General features: G+C 42.8%; 1 protein-coding gene across 1 annotated transcript in view; it reads left to right on the forward strand.

Moving 5' to 3' along the window:
• Plxnc1 (plexin C1) overlaps positions 1-21,144 on the forward strand; it is a 181,198-nt gene that overhangs the window by 91,638 nt on the left and 68,416 nt on the right. The window contains exons 8-10 of the mRNA XM_004650180.3: positions 3,525-3,627; positions 3,753-3,848; positions 17,802-17,941. Of these exons, the coding sequence (XP_004650237.1) occupies positions 3,525-3,627; positions 3,753-3,848; positions 17,802-17,941 (339 nt within the window). The remainder of the gene's footprint in view (positions 1-3,524; positions 3,628-3,752; positions 3,849-17,801; positions 17,942-21,144) is intronic.

The raw sequence follows: 21,144 nt of genomic DNA on the forward strand, positions 1-21,144 counted from the left end.
TGTGGACTAGAACTTTCTAAAGTGCCTTTTGGAGCATGGCCTAATGGGAGCTAGGAGAGCCACTGAGGTAATAAACTCAGCTCGCTCATTCAAGCCCTAACAAGGAAAGTGGAGCAGCTGAGGACAGAGCATGCGCTGGAGTGCCCCTGTCAACAGGGGAATATATTTTCCCCAAACTGAGAGGACCCTGGAAGAAAGGACAAAATAAGGGGTGTGGCGAGGCTTCCCCGTAATGCATAGTCATAGAAGTTGGAGTAGAGCAAGTAGGCTTGAGCAGACAAGACGAAGTCTCCCTTACAGAAAAAAAAAACAAATACCCATTCTAGTTTTCTGCTGGGTGCTGGGACTTGAACTCAGGGCCTTGAACATGCTAATAGTAAAGTGCTCTAACCACTTAGCTATCCCTAGCCCTCTTCCTTCCTCTTTTTGTCTATAGTTATGTGGTATGTGTGTGTATATATGCCTGTTTGTATGTGTCTGGGTGTACATGTGTGTGTGTGTGTAGGTGTGGCCACACATGTGTTTGTGAATATGGAGGCCAGAGATCAACATTAGGGATCTTCCTCAGTTGAGTCAGGGTCTCTGCTGAACCTACAGCTCTCCTAGTGGGCCAAACGAGCTACCTGGCAATCCAAGGGCCTTCCCGTCATCACCTCCCCTGAGCCGGGACTACAGACACACACCACCATACCTAGCGTTATGGGGGTCTCAACTCAGGTCCGCAAGCTTAGGCAGCAAGCACTTTGCCTAATGAGCCATCTCCCAAGCCCCCTTCTGCTCCTTTTTATTTTAACCACTCTTGGTCTTGTTCGACTATGTACCCCCCCCCCCATGTTAGTACCACAGTCTCCTGGTGGCTCCTAAAGCACAGAGAAGGCAGGAAGTGTATGCCATGGAGACACGCTATTCTAGTTGGAAGTCAGGGCAAAGGACACCAGGGAGCTGTGTTTCTAGAGATCCTGTGGTCACTCGAGGGTATGACTGGCCACCATGAATGGGAGCTACTTCCAACCCAGCCCAGCACCTACACTTGGGAAAGTTTAAAGATAACACCAATTGGGCTGGAGAGATGGCTCAGCGGTTAAGCGCTTGCCTGTGAAGCCTAAGGACCCCGGTTCGAGGCTCGGTTCCCCAGGTCCCACGTTAGCCAGATGCACAAGGGGGCGCACGCGTCTGGAGTTCGTTTGCAGTGGCTGGAAGCCCTGGCGCGCCCATTCTCTCTCTCTCCCTCTATCTGTCTTTCTTTCTGTGTCTGTCGCTCTCAAATAAATAAATAAAAAATTAAAAAAAAAAAAAGATAACACCAATTGGGGGCTGGGGCTGGAGGGATGCTTAGCCGTTCAGGTGCTTGTCTGCAAAGCCAAAGAACCTAGGTCTGATTCCCCAGTACCCACGTAAAGCCAGATACGCAAGGTGGTACAAGTGTCTTGGAGTTTGTTTGCAATGGCTAGAGGCCCTGGCATGCCCATTCTCTTCCTATCTGCCTCTCGCTCTTTCTCAAATAAATAAAACATTTCAAAGATAACACCATTCCACATATTCACAGCTGTGAAGGCCAGGTGGAAGGAATAACTTGCCTCAGGCAGGTAAATAAGAACATGACCTCTGAGCCCAATTTTGCAGAGTGCCTTGCCATAGATAGCTGCTTTGTGTTAGGAAGCCGGGGGTGGAGGGGGCGGGAGGCCAGGGGAAGCTTACAGGTTACAAACCTAGTCCTCTGAGGAGGGCAGTCTGATTTCTCCCTCCTAGGGAAATTCGTGCCTGTGGGTCAGGATCTCAAAATGCTTCAGCAACCCTTGGGGAATATAGAAGCTATAACCCTGCTGCAGCTCCTTCCTTGTACGTCACCCCCAGAGACCTCAGTCAAGGTTTCCTCTGGCCTCCTGCCTTTCCAGACCAGCCCGAATGTTTCTTTTACCGTATCTTCAACACCAATTGCTCTAATGCCACCGTATCTTCAACACCAATTGCTCTAATGCCTGCTTCTCAAGTGCTTCACGGTTATCCGTGCACGATTGTTTATTTGATTAGGAGACACAGTTCTCTCTTAATTTGATTGTAAAACCCACATTGTCTCTCCCCCGCCCCCTTTTCCCCCTGCCTGCCAGGCCACACTGCCGTGGCCGCAGGAGAGGAGAGAGCTATCTCTAGACGGACTGACTTACCTGAGGGGAGACAAATAGCTGAACGAGATTCAGAAGCAGATTCAGTGGGTTCCTGTTACCAACCAACCAACAGGTGACCCCAGCTTCAGGTCTCCATGGCAACACCTCTGCTAATATGATGACAATCCATCGACTCCCAGGGGCTTCCCAGAGCAGGGCACAAAGTCATACTCTATGCCCAACCTCAAAGAGCTGTCCTCTTTTTCTCTGTGGATCCTAGCCTGTCCAGGGATTTTATTATTATCTTCCTTCCTCCCTCCCTTCCTTCCTTCCTTCCTTTCTTTCTTTCTTTCTTTGAGAGAGAGAGAAAGAGAATGGGCACATCAGAGCCTCTAGCCACTGCAAACAAACACTGGATGCATGTGCCACCATGTGCATCTGGCTTAGGTGGGTTCTAGAGAAGTGAACCTGGGTCCTTAGGCTTCATAGGCAAGTACCATAAGCGCTAAGCTATCTCTCCAGCTCTATTATCATCATTTAAAAAAAAAAGCTTAGTGGTGGAGAGATGGCTTAGCTTAGTGCTTAAGCGCTTGCCTGTGAAGCCTAAGGACCCCAGTTCAAGGCTCAATTCCCCAGGACCCATGTTAGCCAGTTGCACAAGGGGGCTCACGCGGCTGGAGTTTGTAGTGGCTGAAGGTCCTGGCTTGCCCATTCTCTCTTTCTGCCTCTTTCTCTCTCTCTCTCTCTCTCTCTCTCTCTCTCTCTCTCTCTCTCTCTGTCACCAAATAAATAAATAAATAAAATAAAATAAATGTTTTTTAAATTATTTATTTATTTACTTATTTATTATTTATTTATTTGAGAGTGACAGACACAGAGAGAAGGACAGATAGAGGGAGAGAGAGAGAATGGGCGCGCCAGGGCTTCCAGCCTCTGCAAATGAACTCCAGATGCGTGCGCCCCCTTGTGCATCTGGCTAACGTGGGACCTGGGGAACCGAGCCTTGAACCGGGGTCCTTAGGCTTCACAGGCAAGTGTTTAACTGCTAAGCCATCTCTCCAGCCCAAATAAATGTTTTTTTAAATGCTTACATGTGGCATCATGGAGAGAAATTCTAGGGCATAAACATTTTTCTAAAAATGTAAGAATTTGGGCTGGAGAGATGACTTAGGGGTTAAGCACTTGCCTGTGAAGCCTAAGGATCCCAGTTTGAGGCTTGATTCCCCAGGACCCACGTCAGCCAAATACACAAGGGGGCGCACGCGTCTGGAATCCGTTTGCAGTGGCTGGAGGCCCTGGTGCGCTCATTCTCTCTCTTCCTCTCTCTGCCTCCTTCTCTCTGTCTGTCTCTCTCAAATAAATAAATAAATAAAAATAAACAAAAATGTAAGAATTTAAGTTGGTTCTCCATGTTGCCAGATGCCCAGCATGTACTGGAACTGGCTGTGCTTGGTGTAAACGTGAAAGAAAATGCATCCACCCCTTCACAACCTGTGACCCGTCTGACTATGAGAGAAGCCAGGTAAAGTGACATTTGGGGTATATTTTAAGGTTTAACCAGAAATAAGTGTCTGTGTGCCCTCAGTCCCTCTCTGCTTTTCGTGTTTGCTTCACATGTTGATGCTGAAGGGACATTCTCCATTTCAGGAGCTCTGTCAAGTTGCCATGGAGAAGTCACCCAAGGTCTCAGGAGAAGGAAGAGTCGAGGAGAATAAGGGAAATAGAACCAACCAGGACTTGCAGGTCAGCTCTGACTTACTCCTACTACTTTTGCGTTTCTTTTCCTTCTTTTTAAATTTTATTTTAAATCCCTATTCTTCTTACAGCCAAAATTCCCTTTTTTGTTGTTAGTTTTTAACCAACTTTCATTAATTGACTCAATACATCAATGTGGCTGCACACTAACGTAAGAGAAATTAAAACTCGGTAATGATGAAAAATGATACTGTTCTAGTAGAAGTAGAGTTTTAAAGGTGACTTGGTGGCTCTCTGTGAGAGTTAGGAGGAATGTAGCATGCAGCCAAGGAGACCTTAGTTTCAACCAGATCTTATGATTGCATTTTTGGGAGTTATGTGTGTAGAGTGGGTCTGCAAAGATCGCAAACTAACCATACTTAACTTTTTTCCTACTTGTACAGTTGAGAAAACCAGTTGTTAATGGTACCAAACAATGGTTACAGAATGTGTGCTTTTTAAAAAAATTATGTTTCTTTATTTTTATGGGTAGGGGGAGAGAGAGAGAGAATGGGTGCCAGGACCTCTAGCCACTGCAAATGAACTCCAGACACACATGCCACCATGTACATCTGGCTTTACATGGGTACTGGGGAATCGAACCTGTATCCTTTAGCTTTGCCAGCAAGGCTTTAACCATTAATCCATCTCTCCAGCCTCAGCATGTGCTCCTTTTTGTTCTTTCCTGATGATTTTTCCATGGAAATTTCTCTTGTTTTCTTCATAGTTAACCACCAAGCTCAATAGTGTGTCACATCTTAAAAGACGAAAGAGTGCCATGTGAATATTTGGAGGCAGAACAAATGTGGCTCTGCTTAGGATACAACTAAGTTGACAAAAGTTTGCTGAGCATCTAGATGTGGTGACAAACAAACAAAAGGGAGACAAGTCCGTGCTGTGATTATCCTTATAGCCTATCACAAGGAGACAGATTAAGAATGACAGCATTGGGAAAAAGAAAGAAAGTCCAGTTTTCTATTTCCTGACTAATCTGTGGCTCTGACTTATCAATTTGCAGCTATTTAAGGTCAAGTGCCAATATAAATAAGTAGCACATTTTTAATCGTTACTGAAAAGTTGATAGTAACTTTGGGTGAATTAAGTAACACAGAGGGAATGTGAATCCAAATGGATTATACAGTTCATTAAAGCATTAGAAAACCGTGATGTGCCAATACCTTTGGCCTTTAAGTCTCTAAGGTTTAATTAAGTGATGGGCTACTTTTCTTTTCTCATTGGTTTGTAAAACTAAGGCATAGTGACAAGGACTTAGATCAAGGAGATAGTCAGTTGCTTACTTCTTTTAATTAAGCTTTGTTGTTGTTTCAACTTGGGTAACATACACATAACATACAATGTTCTGTCTTTACTGTTTTGAGCAGTTATGTCAGGTATGCTTTTGCATTCTTGTGCAAGCATCCTCCACACTATTTTACATCTTACAAAACTAGAATTCAATAACTCCTCATTCCCCCTTCTACCCAGCTCCTGGTACCCACAATTCTATCTTCAGTCTTTAGGAAGTCACTATTGGTACTCACATAAGTGGCATTAGACAGAATTTATTTGTTTCCTTTTAATTTTTTTTTAAATTTATTTGAAAGGGAGTGCAGATAGAGATAAAATGGGCCCACCAGGGCCTCCAGCCACCGTAAATAAATTCCAGATGCATGCACCACCTTGTGCATATCTGGTTTGCATGGATACTGGGGAATCAAACCAGGATCCTTGGGCTTCACAGGCAAACGCCTTAGCCACTAAACCATCTCTCCAACCCCAGAATTTGTTTCTTTGTGACTGGCTTACTTTGTTTATTATTCTGGCTCCAAGGCTCATCCATGTTGCATAACAAGTCAGAATTCCCTCCCTTTAAAGCTGAATAATATACACCCTCCCTCCCTCCCTCCCTCCCTCCCTCCCTCCCTCTCTCCCTCCACCCATCCCTCCATCCATCGGCTTTAGGGTTGCTCCCACAGGGTAAATGGTATAACTAAGACTGGTATGAAAGCAAGTGGACAGCTCTCTCTTTAAGATACTGTCTTTTGCTCTCAACCCAAAAGTTACATTTCTGGGTCATTCTGTAACTCTATTTTTAATTTTCTATGAAGAGCCACCACCCTGTTTTTCATAGTAGCTGCACCTGTTTGCGCTTCTACTAATAGGCTGCCAGGGTTTCAGATTCTCACATCTGTACCAACACTTACTTTTTTCATTGCTTTTTTTGTTTGTTTGTTTTCATGGATCATAACCAACTTAACAGGTGTCGGGTGGGAACTTGCATGATTTTGACCTTATCTCCCTAGTGATTAGTGATCAGACATTTTCTCATCTATTTACTGGCCATCTGCACATCTTCTTAGGAGAGATTCCCCATTATTTAATTGGGAGACTTGTCTTCTCATTGTTCTTTCTGTATTTTAGGTCTTAGTTCTTTATCAAATATGTCATTTGTGAAATCTTCTCCCACTCTCCAGGTTACCTTTCAACTCTGCTGATTATGACCTTATGTGTGTGTAAGGCATACTATATATGATACATGATTTAGGTCTGCAGTGGGAGGAGAGTGCTGAGTCTCAAACTCAAGGCTCCCCACATGCTAGGCAGGCTCTCTACCACTAACTACATCCTCAGCCCAATTGTGTTCTTTAATGCATAGAGATTTTTTTTTAAAATTATTTATTTGCAATCAGAGAGAAAGAGAGAATGGATATGAACAACTGGGCCAGGGCTTCTTATCACTGCAAATGAGCTCCAGATGCATGCGCTACTTTGGGCATTTGGCCTGACATGGGTACTGGGAGATTGCATCAGGTGTTGCAAGCAAGCATCTTTAACCACTGAACTATCTCTCCAGCCTGACACACAGTTTTTAATTTTGATGAAGTCAAATCTATTTTTTTTCTTTTATTTCTCATGCTTTGGGGACCAGGCAAAATAAGTTATTCTCAAAACCAATGCCTTAAAGCTTTTCAACCTTTCTTATTTCTTCTACAAGTTTTATGATTTTAACTCTTTTGTCTTTGATCCATTCTGTTAATGTTGTGCATAGTATAAAGTAACAGCCTATACATTCTTCTGCATATGGAGATCCACTTTTTCAAGTACCATTTCATGAAAAGGGTACTCTGTCCTGTCATTCAGTGGTATGGACATTCTTATTGAAAATCACTGAACTGTTTATGTGAGGTTTATTTCTGGGTGTTCTTTTCTGATATTGACTCAGTATTTTTTTTAAGTATACGTAAATCCTAGCTTTAAATTTTTAGATATGTATGTAAGTTACAATAAGAGTCAATTCTGGCCAGGCAGCTAGAAAGGGGCTGTGGGCAGTAGGGGAGAGGACTTAGTGGGAAGAGGTAGTAAATATGAAAACAGAGGGGTGGAATTCTGGGGGTAGAAAGGTCTAAGTGAGGTCCTGGGAGAGGGAAGGAGGAGAGGAGGGAGTAGGGGAAGGTTAAACAAAACTAACGACTATTTTAAAGCCATATAAAAACCTACTTCCTAGTTAGCCAATTAAAAATAAAAGTTTTCAAAAAAGAGTTTGGACGCTGGAGAGATGGCTTAGTGGTTAAGGCGCTGTAGGTTATTATAGGAAGCTCCCAGTGCGGGGACAGAGTACCCCTCAGTGCATTGCTCCTCAGGGAGTTCTCAGAGACTCCTCCAAAATAATCTAGACTATTAGCAATGCTTTTAGCTGCCCACCAGAACTGGTTGGTAAAACCCTATTGCTGAAGATGCCACATGCTTCGGTTGTAGGACAGCGAGGAGTCAGTCTGTAAGTGAGCTGGAGTTCTCCTCCCTGCTGGCTAATTGTCATAGTGCTAAAAAAATAAATAAATAAATTCTGTGTAGTCTATTGGAGGAGCACAGTTATCAACGTCTTACCTAGCAGTGAAACCTGCAAACTACCTCACCAACCAGCCAGGCAAGACATGCTTTCTGGTACAACAGTGGCATGATTGTTCTGGGGGTAACCAACTATCCTCTGATTGGATTTGAGGCCCACTTGAAAAGAATGCCCTTTTCCCCAGTCAATGGTATAGACATCCTTATTGAAAATCATGTGAGGTCTGCTTCTGGGTATTCTTATTTTCACTCTGTGAGGTTTTTTTGTTTTAATTATAGGAGGGAATTTATGCCTCGTACTGAAAACCTAGTCAAAAGCCTATGGGTAGGAAGGTCATAGGCCCTAGGAGGGAAGTCACTACTGTTTGACTAAGCGGCTCTGTTTTGCTCATCAACTTGTGCTTCAAGTATTTACATTTATGCCCATAGATTAATGTTGCTCTCACCTTTGGTCAGAGAGCTTCTTGCAGTTGACAATGGCTACACGGAGACTCCAAACTCATCACAGTGCTGAGAAGAAGTGATCCTTGAGTGCTCAGGGCTCAGTGAGACAAGTCCCTCATGCTGTCCAAGGCTCAGGGAGCACTGGAGAAGAGGGGATGGATGGAAGAACGTAAGAGCCAGATGATGGGGGATGCTTTGGAATACTGACTTCTGCACATGGTACAGCTGTTACATTCATTACCTCACAGTAACTGTTGTTTCCTGTACAAAATCTGCACAATATTGAGCTCATCAACATTTTGTCATAGATGGTGAAGGAAGGCAAAAGAGATCAAAGTAGAAGAGGGACTTAGAAAGAAGTGGTTCCGCGGAAAATGGATGGATGCGAAGTGTGGGCAAAAGAAGGTTATGGGAGGTTATTGTCTAAATACATTATGTACAAGTATGAACAATTTCAGTCAAAAAGTCTTTAAAAACGTGTATGTGTGTGTAGGCCACAAGACCACCTCAGATGTTGCCTTACTTTTTTGAGACTGGATCTTTCATTGGCCTGGAACTCCCCAAAATAGATTACACTGGCTAGTCAGTGAACTCCAGGGGTACACCTGTTTCCACCTGACCAGTGCTGGGAATATCAGCACATGCTGCTTTGTCCAACTCTTTTTCTATTTATTTATTTATGAGAGAGAGAAAGAGAGAGCGAGAGAGAGACAGAGAGAGAGAATGAGCATGCCAGGGCTGCCAGCCACCGCAAATAAACTCTAGATGCATATGCCATCCTGTGCATCTGGCTTTACATGGGTTCTGGGGAATCGAACCTGGGTTCTTGGGCCTCACAGGCAAGCACCTGAGGTTCTAAGTCATCTCTCCAGCCCCCAACTTTTAAAATATGGGTACTGGAGATCAAAACAGGTCTTATACTTGCAAAGCAAGCCCTTTACTGCCTGAGACATCTCCCAAGCTCCCTGCATACCTATCTTTATGTTAGTATCATGTTGTTTGATTCTTGTAGTTTGGTAGTACATTTTGAGATCAGAATTGTGAGACCTCCAACTTTGTCCTTGGTTTTTTTGAAGTAGTTGTAGATTCGCATATAGTTATAGGAAAATATGAAACTTGTACACAGTTTTCTCCAGTAGGGAGCTTTACAGAATTATAGCACAGGATCACAACCAGGCCATAGATATCGTCAACAGTGAAGAAACCGTCCCCATCATCAGGGATTCCCCTTTATAGCCACGCCTCCTTCCTCCTCTCACCTACCAGCTCTGGCCTCTGGCAACTGCTTATCTATTCTCCATTTCTAAAGTTTTGTCATTTCAAGAATTTTATGTAAATAGAATCATCCAAATGTACCCTTTGGAAGATTGGATTTTTAAAATTAAATTTATTTTTAACTGAGTCATAAAATCCATAAAATTGTACATGTTAATGAGGTATCATGTGATCTAATTCTCTGGAAATTCATCCAGCTTCTTTTATATATCAAACTTTGTTCCTTTTTTTATTGCTGAGTAGACGCCCAGACAGTAGCTTTTAAACATCTTTTACTTTAAAGGGGAAAAAAAAGAATGATATAATCATAGCATCCTGGCTTCCTGTATTGTGCCTTTTTACACCTTTTAAACTATCACACTCTGGTGGAAAAAAAAAGTAGGGTCACTAAGAGAGAAGGAAGAGTCTGAAAATAAACCAACGTCCAGATCTGTGTTCATGGCTTCTCTGCAGATTTACCCTTCTAAGTATGGAGAAAGACATTTTGTTGATACTGAAACATTTACTTTAAATACATGACTCAGAACAGAATGTGGGTTTTGGTTGATAGGGAGAGGAGGGCTGCTTGCCACTGGAGGACTTTCCTGGGCTCTGTGAAACGCTGCCTCCTTTCATGATGGGGGGCGGGATGTCACACATTCTAATCTCCTCTGTGGGGCCTCCTGGAAGCTCTGAGTGGAGTTCAAGGGTTCAAGCAGAGAATCCAATGAGAACCTCCCTGGAATGCATATGCCCATATCACATGTGTACTGAGTGCTTGCTGTGTACACGCTCTGTAATCCAAGTGTAGGGTGGTTCTTCCTAGGGAGAATTATCAAGCATCTGTTAAGTGCTCTTCCCTGAGCTCCATGGACACGAAAGACTCAGCTACCTCTCTGCTGTCTGGCCATCAGCCTATAGATTCTATGCATGGGCTGGGGAGATGGTGCTCTGGTAAAGTGCTTATCTCACAGGCATGAAGGCTTGAGTTTGATGCCCAGAACTGCCCAGAACTGCCCAGAACGTGTAAAATAAGCCAGGCTTGTAGTCCCAGCACTGAGGTGGTAGAGACCAGTGGTTCCTTGGAGCTCACTGGCAGAATAGCCCAATTGGCAGCTTCTAGACCAGTGAGAATCCTTGTCTCAGAAAAGGTAGACAGCAACTGAGGTTGTTCTCTTGCCTTCACACGCATGCAAACAATACACACACCAACACACACACACACACCTACTCATGCATACACACACACATACACTCATACAGACATGCACACACACGTGCACATACACACAAACACATAGTCTTATCCATGATAGCACATATATATACATCCATACATATATATGTATGGATGTATATATGTGTGTGTGTATGTATCATATATAACGATTTAAAAAACCTATTAACATAGGGGCAGTAACCTGAGAGAGCCCGCCAGTGCCCAGCGCCTTGTCCTAGTCCTTCCTGTCCACTTCAGCCTAGTGCCTGACAAACAGCCAGTTCGATTGGTTGAGTCTTTGACTGATGGATCAGTTGATTGACGGAAATGACACTTCAGCTTCCCATGGAGGTAAGAAACGTGCAGACGCAGGAGGCGGCAGGGAGGGTGCTCTGAGCAGAGGCGCCGGCCAGAACAGAAGCGTAGTAGCAGCCAGAAAATTCCAGGCTGCTCATCTGGCAAAGCCCTCAATAATTCAGCTGGAACAGAAGATACAGGAGACAAACGATTGTACAAAGGTTGAAATGACCCTGGCGGCTGCACGTATAGGGTCTCACATGCCAGTTCTCTGGGAGTTCTGACTTGCTTTAATGTATGAAGTCACTCACCAGTGGGTGTGGCACTTATGAGGGAGGGTTCCTGGTTCCACTTCCATGCTGTCCTGATCCGAAGACCTAACCCTGTACCATGACCAGAAACGTATGCGGTCATTTACCAAGGGCTGAAGTGTGGAAAAACATGACCAAAACAGTCAAAGGAGCTCCAAATCATATTTGACTTAGAATGAGAAAGCCCCGCCTCCATTTCACACGCACACATATGCACACTAGCACATGCTTTCTCTCACACATGGACACACGCCTGCATATATAACAGGTAAAAGCATGTAGGGGACCATCGATCCCATCCCCCTGGAAGATGGCACTTTTCCTTGTATTTTCTAACTATCTCTGGTGTCTTCACATGCCGAGAGCTGTGGCAGTTGCCCTCTCCTGCTTCCAGGGAAAGGGTGGGAGTGTAATTTCACTGTGATGACGGTCACAGCTCACAACATGCTCATCACTGGAGAGCAGAAACGAGCCACACAGCGCATAGCTCTTGCGCCTGAGGAACTTACCTTCAAATTGTTCTTTCCTTCTCTTCCTTTCTCCGCTCCTTCTCTTCCTCCGTCAACTCTACATGGTCATGTAATCTCTCTCAGACAATCTAAATGAACTCTTCCCAGAACCATGCCTTCAGAAGGAAAAGGACATTTTACATACACTTTTTGAGTAGCCTCTATGGAGCTAGCACTGTGCTAAGGGGTGCCAGATTCCCTTCCAAATTTGTTTGTATTCAACCTTATTTTAAAAAAGTATTAAACAATATTTTTCTACTTTTTTATTTATTTAAGAGAGAAAAAGAGGCAGACAGAAAGGTGGGGGGAGAATGGGTGTGCCAAGGCCTCTAGCAGTTGCAAATAAACTCTAGACACATGCGCCACCTTGTGCATCTGTCTTATGTGGGTCCTGGGGAATTGAGCCTGGCTTCTTGGGCTTTGCAGGCAAGAGCCTTAGCCACTAAGCATCTCTCTGGTCTATTCATCCTTTCAATTGTTGAGCGACTACTGTGTTTTTAGCCAGGCAAGTAGAATCTGTGCCCATATGGAACTTACATTCTAAATATTAGAATATGCTAGAGGAAGTGAGATTCTGTGACATGAAAGAGTTCAATATATATAACAGAAAAAGATAACAGAAAGAATGCCAGAGTATATTAACTTGAATAGAGGTAGCTAATATTTGCTGAGCCCTGAGGTCAGTATGTTTATGTAAGCATCATAATGGACTGTTTTCCTCATTTTATAGACATAGAATTTTTGGCTTAGAAGCAACATGTAGATAGTCAATGGTGGATAAGAAATCTGAACCCAGGTATCTGATTCAAGAGTTAACCAGTTTTAAACCGGGCATGGTGGTGCACGCCTTTAATCCCAGCACTCAGGAGGCAGAGGTAGGAGGATTGCTGTGAGTTGGTGGCCACCCTGAGACTACATAGTGGATTCCAGGTCAGGCTGGACTAGAGTGGAACCCTACCTTAAAAAAAAAAAAAAAAAGAGTTACCAGTTTTAATCATTACTCTACATTACATAACCCAAGTTGAGCAAACGTTAAGCCACATAGTACTGTAAAGGTCTTCTCTGGGCAGAAGGAAACTGATAGTGACTTCCCTAGGCACTAGGCTGTCACAGGCTGCTCCATCTGGGCCATGTACACCAGCCCAGCCTAGCCTGGAAAGGAACTGATTCACATGGAGAATGCAGGATGCGGGCCACAAGTCAGGGTGAGGTCAAAGTGAAGGAGTGAAGCCCAGGAAAAGCCAGGCACCTTCTCCAAGACAAGGAGAGAAGAAAAGGCCTGTGATGGGCAACTGAGGCCCCACAGAGAGTAGAGCCGTGAGAAAGAATCTCATGTTCAAGTTGAGTCTTGGCAAAGAGTATATTTTGAGTGGCTAGGAGCATGTTGGAAGCAGGACAAGAGCTACCCTTTCTGGTCCCAGCGTTCTGACCACCAGTTCTGAGTTGTAAGGTTCAGTAGCCAAGAGTAATTTAGGGACTGGCGTGGAAGTGCCAACCTCGGCGGTGCCACCCTTGCCTTAGTTAGTTCCCAGGCCTTGATCTTTCAGAACAAGAGTGTGAGTCTGTCACCATCCCCCTGCCTCATCGACATCCTGAGGCATTGCTGACCATTGAGAGTTCCCACAACCAAATGGAAGTTACAGCCCTAGCCCCTAGGGACTGGACCAAGAGATCCCTAAAACAGGGTGTTTCCCCAGTGGGCGGCGCATCACAGACATCATTTGTTCCACTGAGCTATCCCATTTTTCTTTGGTGCAATTGTATTCAGCTCTGTTCTTTTCCATATCCCACCCTCTTTTACACTTTTTCATCTCCACGGTTGGTTGCCACTCTGCTCGGCTTATACATTTCATTAATACATTACATCCATTCCCTTCTCAGTCATTAATAAAGATGTTAAATAATTCTGAACCAAATACTCACCCCTGTAGGGCCCTACAGGACACTTTCCTTTAATTAGCTGTGCTACCTTTCAGCTCTCTGATGTCCTTTGGTTTCAGATTTCCAGCTGGTTTGGAATCCATGTGACTTTCATGCAGTCCTGTTTGAACTAATTTCATGAGTGAAAATCTAAGAAACGTTTTACCAAATGTTGATTCAGGCCCAGGCCTACAGAGAGCTTAACTATATTCAGATTTTTTTTTCCCTAACAGATTAATAGAGAACAATTTGGGCTTAATAAACTGAGCCTTCCTCATACATCTCTTTCCATCATGGCACTAGTTTCTCCACTAATGTTGTAGTAACTTGTGTTGACATCAGACTTCACGGAAAGTACTAGTTGCAGTCAGAATTGATCCTCTCAGACCTTTTCAAAGGGAACTGTTGCTTAGTGGCTGTGTGTTCCCAATACCTTATAATGACTTAGTTTTTTTTTTTTTTTCCTTAAATAAAACTAAATGGGTATTCTCTAAGGTCTAAGCCATCTAATTAACCAGTTTCCAACGTGCTTTCTTAATTCAAAACAGGAGGTGGCTTAAACTGATGAGAGAAGAGAGCTCATAGTATTGTATTAAATAATTTAAAATTCTGCTGCCACTTAAAAATAACACTTGTCTTTAAAGTGAAACAGACAGGAAGCGAACTATTCTGAGGTTAATTGGTGGGCAGCATTGGACTATGATTGTTACAAGGTCAGTGGTGGTGTGATTTGATGTATGGAAATCTTGGACATAGGAGGAGGGAGTGGGGCTTACTGGGGAGCTGTAAGTAATCCTCTTTGTATTCGGAGCTTCTGCTTGGAGTAAGCTTGAGGGTTGGCCACTTCATGCCAGGCTATGAATTAACTCGATCAGAATATAAAAACAGATGTAAACTACTGAGTTTGGGGGGGTAGGCATTGGTGGGAGATCATTCTTTGCCTTTGGGTATTTATTGTACTTTTAAAAATATTTATCACGAAATAAAGAAAATGACCTGTTTCTAAGAATGGTTAAAGCTATTGAGTATTGCTATATAGTTGCCCTGTGGTTTTGGAAAACTATTTTCTTATATAAATGGACTATTTATCTAGGGGTTTCTCTGGTAGTTCTTTAGCCCACTTACTTATTAAGATTAGGGGCATTCTCACAGCAAACAAAAGAGAGCTAATCTGACCCTCTTTGAAATCAGACTGGAAGCACCTGCTTCCATGAGATAGGCAAGGCCTGGACTCAGTCCTAGATGGCCGGTGGAGGCCTCTCAAAATGATAAGGGTCTCAAATGCAATCCTTTTGACATAGCAAAGCCGTCTCTACTCAAGGGGAAATAAGGAGTTAATAAGACAATGTGGCAGGACCTCTGGCGGCTTTTCTAGAGCCATTTAGGGAACAAAATGTAACTGCCTTAAAGATACCTGTTTTTCAGTAGTTATAAAGCTCTCTGTCTTCTTCCAAGAGCACAAAAGTGGCATGTGCTTAGCATGTTTGCGCTTTTTGCTTTAGGAGACATCCATGGCATATATTTCTATGAAGCATTAAAGACCGTAGGGAAAGAAAGCAAACCTGAGAAACATAGTTGACTTGGATGAACATGTAATCTACATTAAAGTTTGCAGCTTTAAAAAAATGATCTCTTGCTTCTCTAGGAAGAAAATGGACTGCTACAGAGCAGGTGCTACAGATTTTCTCTGAGAAGAGCCAGAGTCAGTTCCTTAGGTTTTGCAGGCTGCACAGTCTCTCTGGAAGCTACTCAGTTTTGCTGCTGTAACAAGAAGGCAGCTAGAGACATACTCACATGAGAACTTGTGGATAATGAACTTGGAGCTTCAGATGTGTTCTTATAAAACATGACTCTCCTTTTAGCATTTTCTCAAGGGCCATACACAAGCATGTAGTAGATAGGATTTGGCCCATAGACTCTCATTTGCCAGCTCCTCATGTTGTACACACATCTACCTTATACTGCCTACCACGTCTGGCACTGACCTGAGACCCTATAGATGCCCAGTAAATACTCAGTCACTTAACTGTCACCATGCGTGACTATAAAGTAAGCCTTTTGCCATGCAGCACACCCTTGACATTTGCAAGGGATTTATCTTGAAGTCGTTGCTAATCCCCCATCCCAAGTACCACTCTAGCAGATAATTTCCCTCATAAAATACAGTCAAGTATAACAGAATAATTAAAGTGACCCTTTCAGGCCCTTAGTGATTCAATAAACAGGGGGCTAAAGTCCTTTACAAAGTGATTAAAACAAATTCTGCCACAGAAATCAATTCCCTGTCACGTTACATCATTGCCGGGATGACATTAATGATGAATTTATCGCAATCCTCAAAAACAATCCATAGTGATAATGAGTGATGGTAACTTGGTCTAGCAGATAGCGCCTGTGTTTCCAAAGGAGTGGAATGAGAGGACGTTCATTCACTTCAATGGGTTAGGCGCTGCAAGGGGCCAGCAAGGCCATCCTGATGAACATTAGACCCACACAGCAGCAGAGTATACCCATTGCCTGGAGAAGAAGGGGTTAGGCAAGTGTTACATAGCATGGCTACTCTACCAGGGACTCAGTATCTCCCTTCTAGACTTTACCTTTCACATGGATGTTCTTAGCATTGATAGTTTAGCCTGACATCATGTTGTTACACTTCTTTGGATCTTAAGATCATGTTCAACTACCAAGAATGTGACTACAAGGCTGGAGAGATGACTCGGCGGTTAAGTTGCTTGCCTGTAAAGTCTTAATGACCTTGGTTCAATTCACCAGTGACCATGCAAAGCTGGATGCACAAAGTGGAGCATGCATCTGGAGTTCATTTGCAATGGCTGGAGACCCTGGCCTGCCCATCCTCTTTATCTCTGTCTCTCTGTCTCTGCTTGCAAACAGATTAAAAGAAGAGTGTGACTATGGGGCTAGAGAGATGGCTCAATGGTTGGGATACTTGCCTGCAAAGCCTAAGAACTGATGTTTGAATCTCCAGGTCCCACATAAGCCAGATGCACAGCGTTGCAAATGTGCGCAAGGGGACACTCGTTTCTGGAGTTTGATTGCAGTGGCTGGAGGCCCTGGTGCGCTAATTCTCTCTCACTCACTCTGTCTTTAACTCTCTCACTCTCACATTAAAAAATAAAAAGATTGTTGGGCTTGCCTCACAAAATAAAACAGTGTGATGATGAAGTTCACTTATATTTTATATTGGCCAGAATCTTGGAATCTTGTATCCTGTTTTGGCCACCAGACAGAAGAATGTGTACTTGCTGCAAAATGTCTAACAAATAAATAACAAAAGGATTAGAGTGAAAGATGGCATAACATCTATAGGAGAGACATGAGAGGCAGTAGAAATGTTTGTCTTGAAAAGAGAAAATGATTCTTAGCATCTTGGTGTGTTTAGGGGAGTTTGATTAGACTTTGCAAGTGGAGAAGTAAGGAGATGTATGCTGCATGGTAGGGAGTTAGGTTTCAGGTGATTCCATTCCGTGGACACATTCCTGATCGTAGGCCAGAAAAACCCAGGAGTAAATGGAGGAGGTCAGGGTATCTGCCAATCACAGAAATGACACGGTTGACCCCAATGGTTTAGCCATCTGACTACCCAATCCTGGGTGACTACTCTGTTAGATTTCTTGAGATTTCTCTTCCAATATTGCCTGTGATTCAAGTATCCTAACTGAAAGAAAGAAACAAACAAAAAAATACAAAGTGCTTTCTAGGGAATTAATTGGGTTACAATGACATGTCAGCTGACTGGTGAGCCCGGTGCTAGCCTGTAGATCAGCCTAGCCTCCTCCTCCTCAGGTTGCTTATACATGGGTCTCTGGAGGACCCTCGACAGGAATGATTCCTCGGCTCCGGTGATAGCTCACTCCTCAGACAGAATGTCAGGCTCTTCAACTGCATTTTCAACTGTCTTGTGAGACAAAGACTAATTGGTTTGACCTCATGCTGTTGCATGTTGAGAGACATGAATTTTCAGCTCTCTTCCTTGAATTCATTGATTTCATTAAACACTGCCTGCTTGTGTTTGCAAAATGTTGTAATTTCCCAGTGATTTCTTCGAACCGTAGCACATCAACAGATTTTTTTTTTTTTTTTTTTTTGGAAGCATGCCATTTTGTAGCTTTGATCTCCCGTTTTAATCTTTTATTTCCAATAGGTCTTCTACATTAAGGCCATCGAGCCACAGAAAATATCGACTTTAGGGAAAAGTAACGTAATAGTTACAGGAGCAAACTTCACCCGGGCATCGGACATCACGATGATCTTGAAAGGAACCAGTACATGCGATAAGGATGTGTGAGTTGAAATAGTGATAATTGATCCTTGGTAAAGCTGAAATCTTTGCCAAAGAATTAACAATGTACTCAGGACCTTTCTGTAGGCAGATGGGGCTCTACAGTGGACTAGGTACTTATATCATTATTATAGTAAGTAATTTTTAAAATATTTTATGTATTTATTTATTTGAGAGAGAGTGAGAGAGGAAGAGTGAGATAGAAAGAGAATGGACGCACCAGGGACTTCAGCCACTGTAAATGAACCCCAGACACATGTGCCAACTTGTGCATCTGGTTTATGTGGGATCTGGGGAATCGAACTTGGGTCATCAGGCTTCACAGGCAAACACCTTAACTGCTAAGCCATCTCTCCAGCCCTAAGTAAAATATTTTTAATGATTAATTTGAAGTCTGTTGAAGGAGACTCTGTCCTACTTTACCTCCCCACTCTCAAAAACTTCAGTAGAGAACAATTTCAGGATTTTGCCTATTTGGGGCCTTGATTCATTTTAAAAACAAAATTCAGTCTGGAAAGTTGCAACCATCATTATGAAGATTATACACTTAGAAAAATAGTTGCATACCTTGAAAATTGATGGAGAATTTATACAGAAACTTCCAATACATTATCCAAAGTGAAAAACAACAAAAAAATTGATGTGGAGATGTTATTCCTGGAAGCATTTTTTCTCTTTACTGTCTTAGTTTTCATTTTAAAGAATTAAATCCAGAACATACGTTAGTAGTGAAAAATAGTCCAAATATTCCAAGTAGATATTTGGTCCATGGAACCATTTAATACCATGACATCTATGATTTCTTTGACCTTAATTCACCCTAGCAATGAAATACTGGGGAAGAGTTATTGGGCAAGTTATTACACCATTACCCAAAAAGTTATAATAATATATAAACATTATTATTCAAAGTACTGTTATTATAAAAGTAATAATAATTTATATTATTATTCAAAGCATTATTATTATTATAAAAGTGATAATAAGCAGGGAATAGTGGCACATGACTTTAATCCCAGCACTTGAGAGGCAGAAGTAGAAGAATTGCTGTGAGTTCGAGGCCAGCCTGAGACTAATTCCAGGTCATCCTGGGCTAGAGTGAAACCTTACCTTGAAAAACCAAATAAATAAAATAAAAAGCAATAATAATATGATAAGTAGTTTGAGTTTTCTACTTGTTCTCTTTTATAAGTTTGAACTAATTTAAAGTAAAAGATGTTGCAGTATATTACCTACTATAAAACTGAGCTTACTTTTATCATGGAAATACATTTGAGACCATGTGAAGCATGATGTTTTGGATTTTAACTACTAAAACAGATTTGTACAGCATTCTACTCTGTCATGCTTATTTAGTGAACTTTCTGTTTTAATTTATCTTCTGCACATCACTGCCTTTCCCTCCCCTCATCGCAGTTAAATTTGGAATATCCATGCTCTTGATGAGAGAAGATGCCCATCAGTGGCTTTCCTCTGTTCTGCTCTCTGTACCACAGCGATTCAACACACATTAGAGGCCGTATCTATGCAACCTAGGTATTTCTCATGCCATTTATTCTGGCTAAATACCTTATTACAAAAATCTTTCATTTTGTGTAGCAAAATCTGTGAAGTTAGACACCTGTGTGTTCACTGAAAGGCAATCAACTTCACTGCAAAATAAGTCGTTTTCAGAGCATTACCCTGTTTCTGGCTCTTTATGCTCTCATTTCCATTCTGAATGTGTCTTGAGATACCACAGTTATTAAATTAAATGACTAAGAGACTTTTCTGCATGTAGTATTTCAGTAACCACATCTGTGTGGCAAGCCCAAGTTCATGAGCACTTGACATAATACCCAGTTAATCCCATCCCTAAGGCCATGCTGTAGGCCCAAACTCTTTTACCATGGAATTTTTTAAATGAGTGATTGCTTTCAAGAGAAAAAGATGAGTACAATAGTTAAATGACTTATATTTCCACCTCTTCCCTTCCAAAACTTATAAGCAAGTTGGGATTTGAACTTTCGGCCATTTGACAGTGAATGTTTTAGAGATTTGCTTTGAGTAGAAACTTTAAAATATGTATCTGAACCACTTCAGCAGTAAGTACAAGCTGACTCAAATGTGTTTAAAATTAAGCCAGGTATGGTGGCCGATGCCTTTAATCCCAGCACTCGGGAGGCAGAGGTAGGAGGATTGCCATGAGTTCGAGGCCACCCTGAGACTATATAGTGAATTCCAGGTCAGCCTGGGCTGGCATAAGACCCTACCTCGAAAAACCAAAAAAAAAAAAAAGTTTAAAATTAGCTTTCACATAAGGTTTAGTAACAGCATTACAGTTAATAACGTTAATAATCACACGCATATAGCCTTTCAATAGTAATAATAGATTCTCTTGGAGCAGTAGTAAACTGAGCCCGCTCCACACACGACCCAGCCCTGATGTGCACATGACAGGGTCAACGCAGGTGCACTAGGACCAGTGCAGGTTACAGAGTGTTGCTGTGGACAGTTTTGTTTCGACTCCTGAGGACATCAGAGGTGGCTGCTGCTGGGTGTCGGGAGCCCCTAGGACAGCCCCAGCCAGCTCCCAGGCTGGAAGCCCCTGAGGAGGCAGCTTAGTTCTGACACCCATTGACTGAGGCCCCTGTGCTCCTGGCAGAAGTGCTTCTCTCTTCATGAGTAGCAGAGTCAGTACATCTGTCTGGTGTTGGGTTCTACCCATACCTGATTGGGATACGTTTTATTGATTTTCAAAAGACAGGGAGGAAAGAGGCAGAGAGAGAGAGAGAGAGAGAGAGAGAGAGAGAGAGAGAGAGAGAGAGAGGGAGAGAATGGGTGCACCAGGGCCTCCAGTTGCTGCAGACGAACTCCAAATGCATGTGCCACCCTGTGCATCTGGTCTTACTTGGGTACTGGGGAATCAAACCCCTGTTGTTGGGCTTTACAGGGAAGCGTTTTAAGTGCTGAGCCATCTCTCCAGCCCAGGGGACATCGTTTTTGGCTTAAAGCTTTTTATTATGGAAATGTTCACCAATACACAGAGAAATGAGTATAATGAACCTCTTTTCAAAGCTTCAAGTTTTGTGAACATTTTTCCAGTATTGTTTCATCCTTTTATAATGCCTTTTTTGGCGGGGAAGATGGGGGATAGAAATGTCTTAGAAGCGTACCTCAACACCGTGTCCCTTCTCTTATGCCCACTTCTGCACATCTGTAACAG

This window comes from Jaculus jaculus, chromosome 6, assembly GCF_020740685.1.
Source record: "Jaculus jaculus isolate mJacJac1 chromosome 6, mJacJac1.mat.Y.cur, whole genome shotgun sequence".
Classification (NCBI taxonomy): Eukaryota; Metazoa; Chordata; class Mammalia; order Rodentia; family Dipodidae; genus Jaculus; species Jaculus jaculus.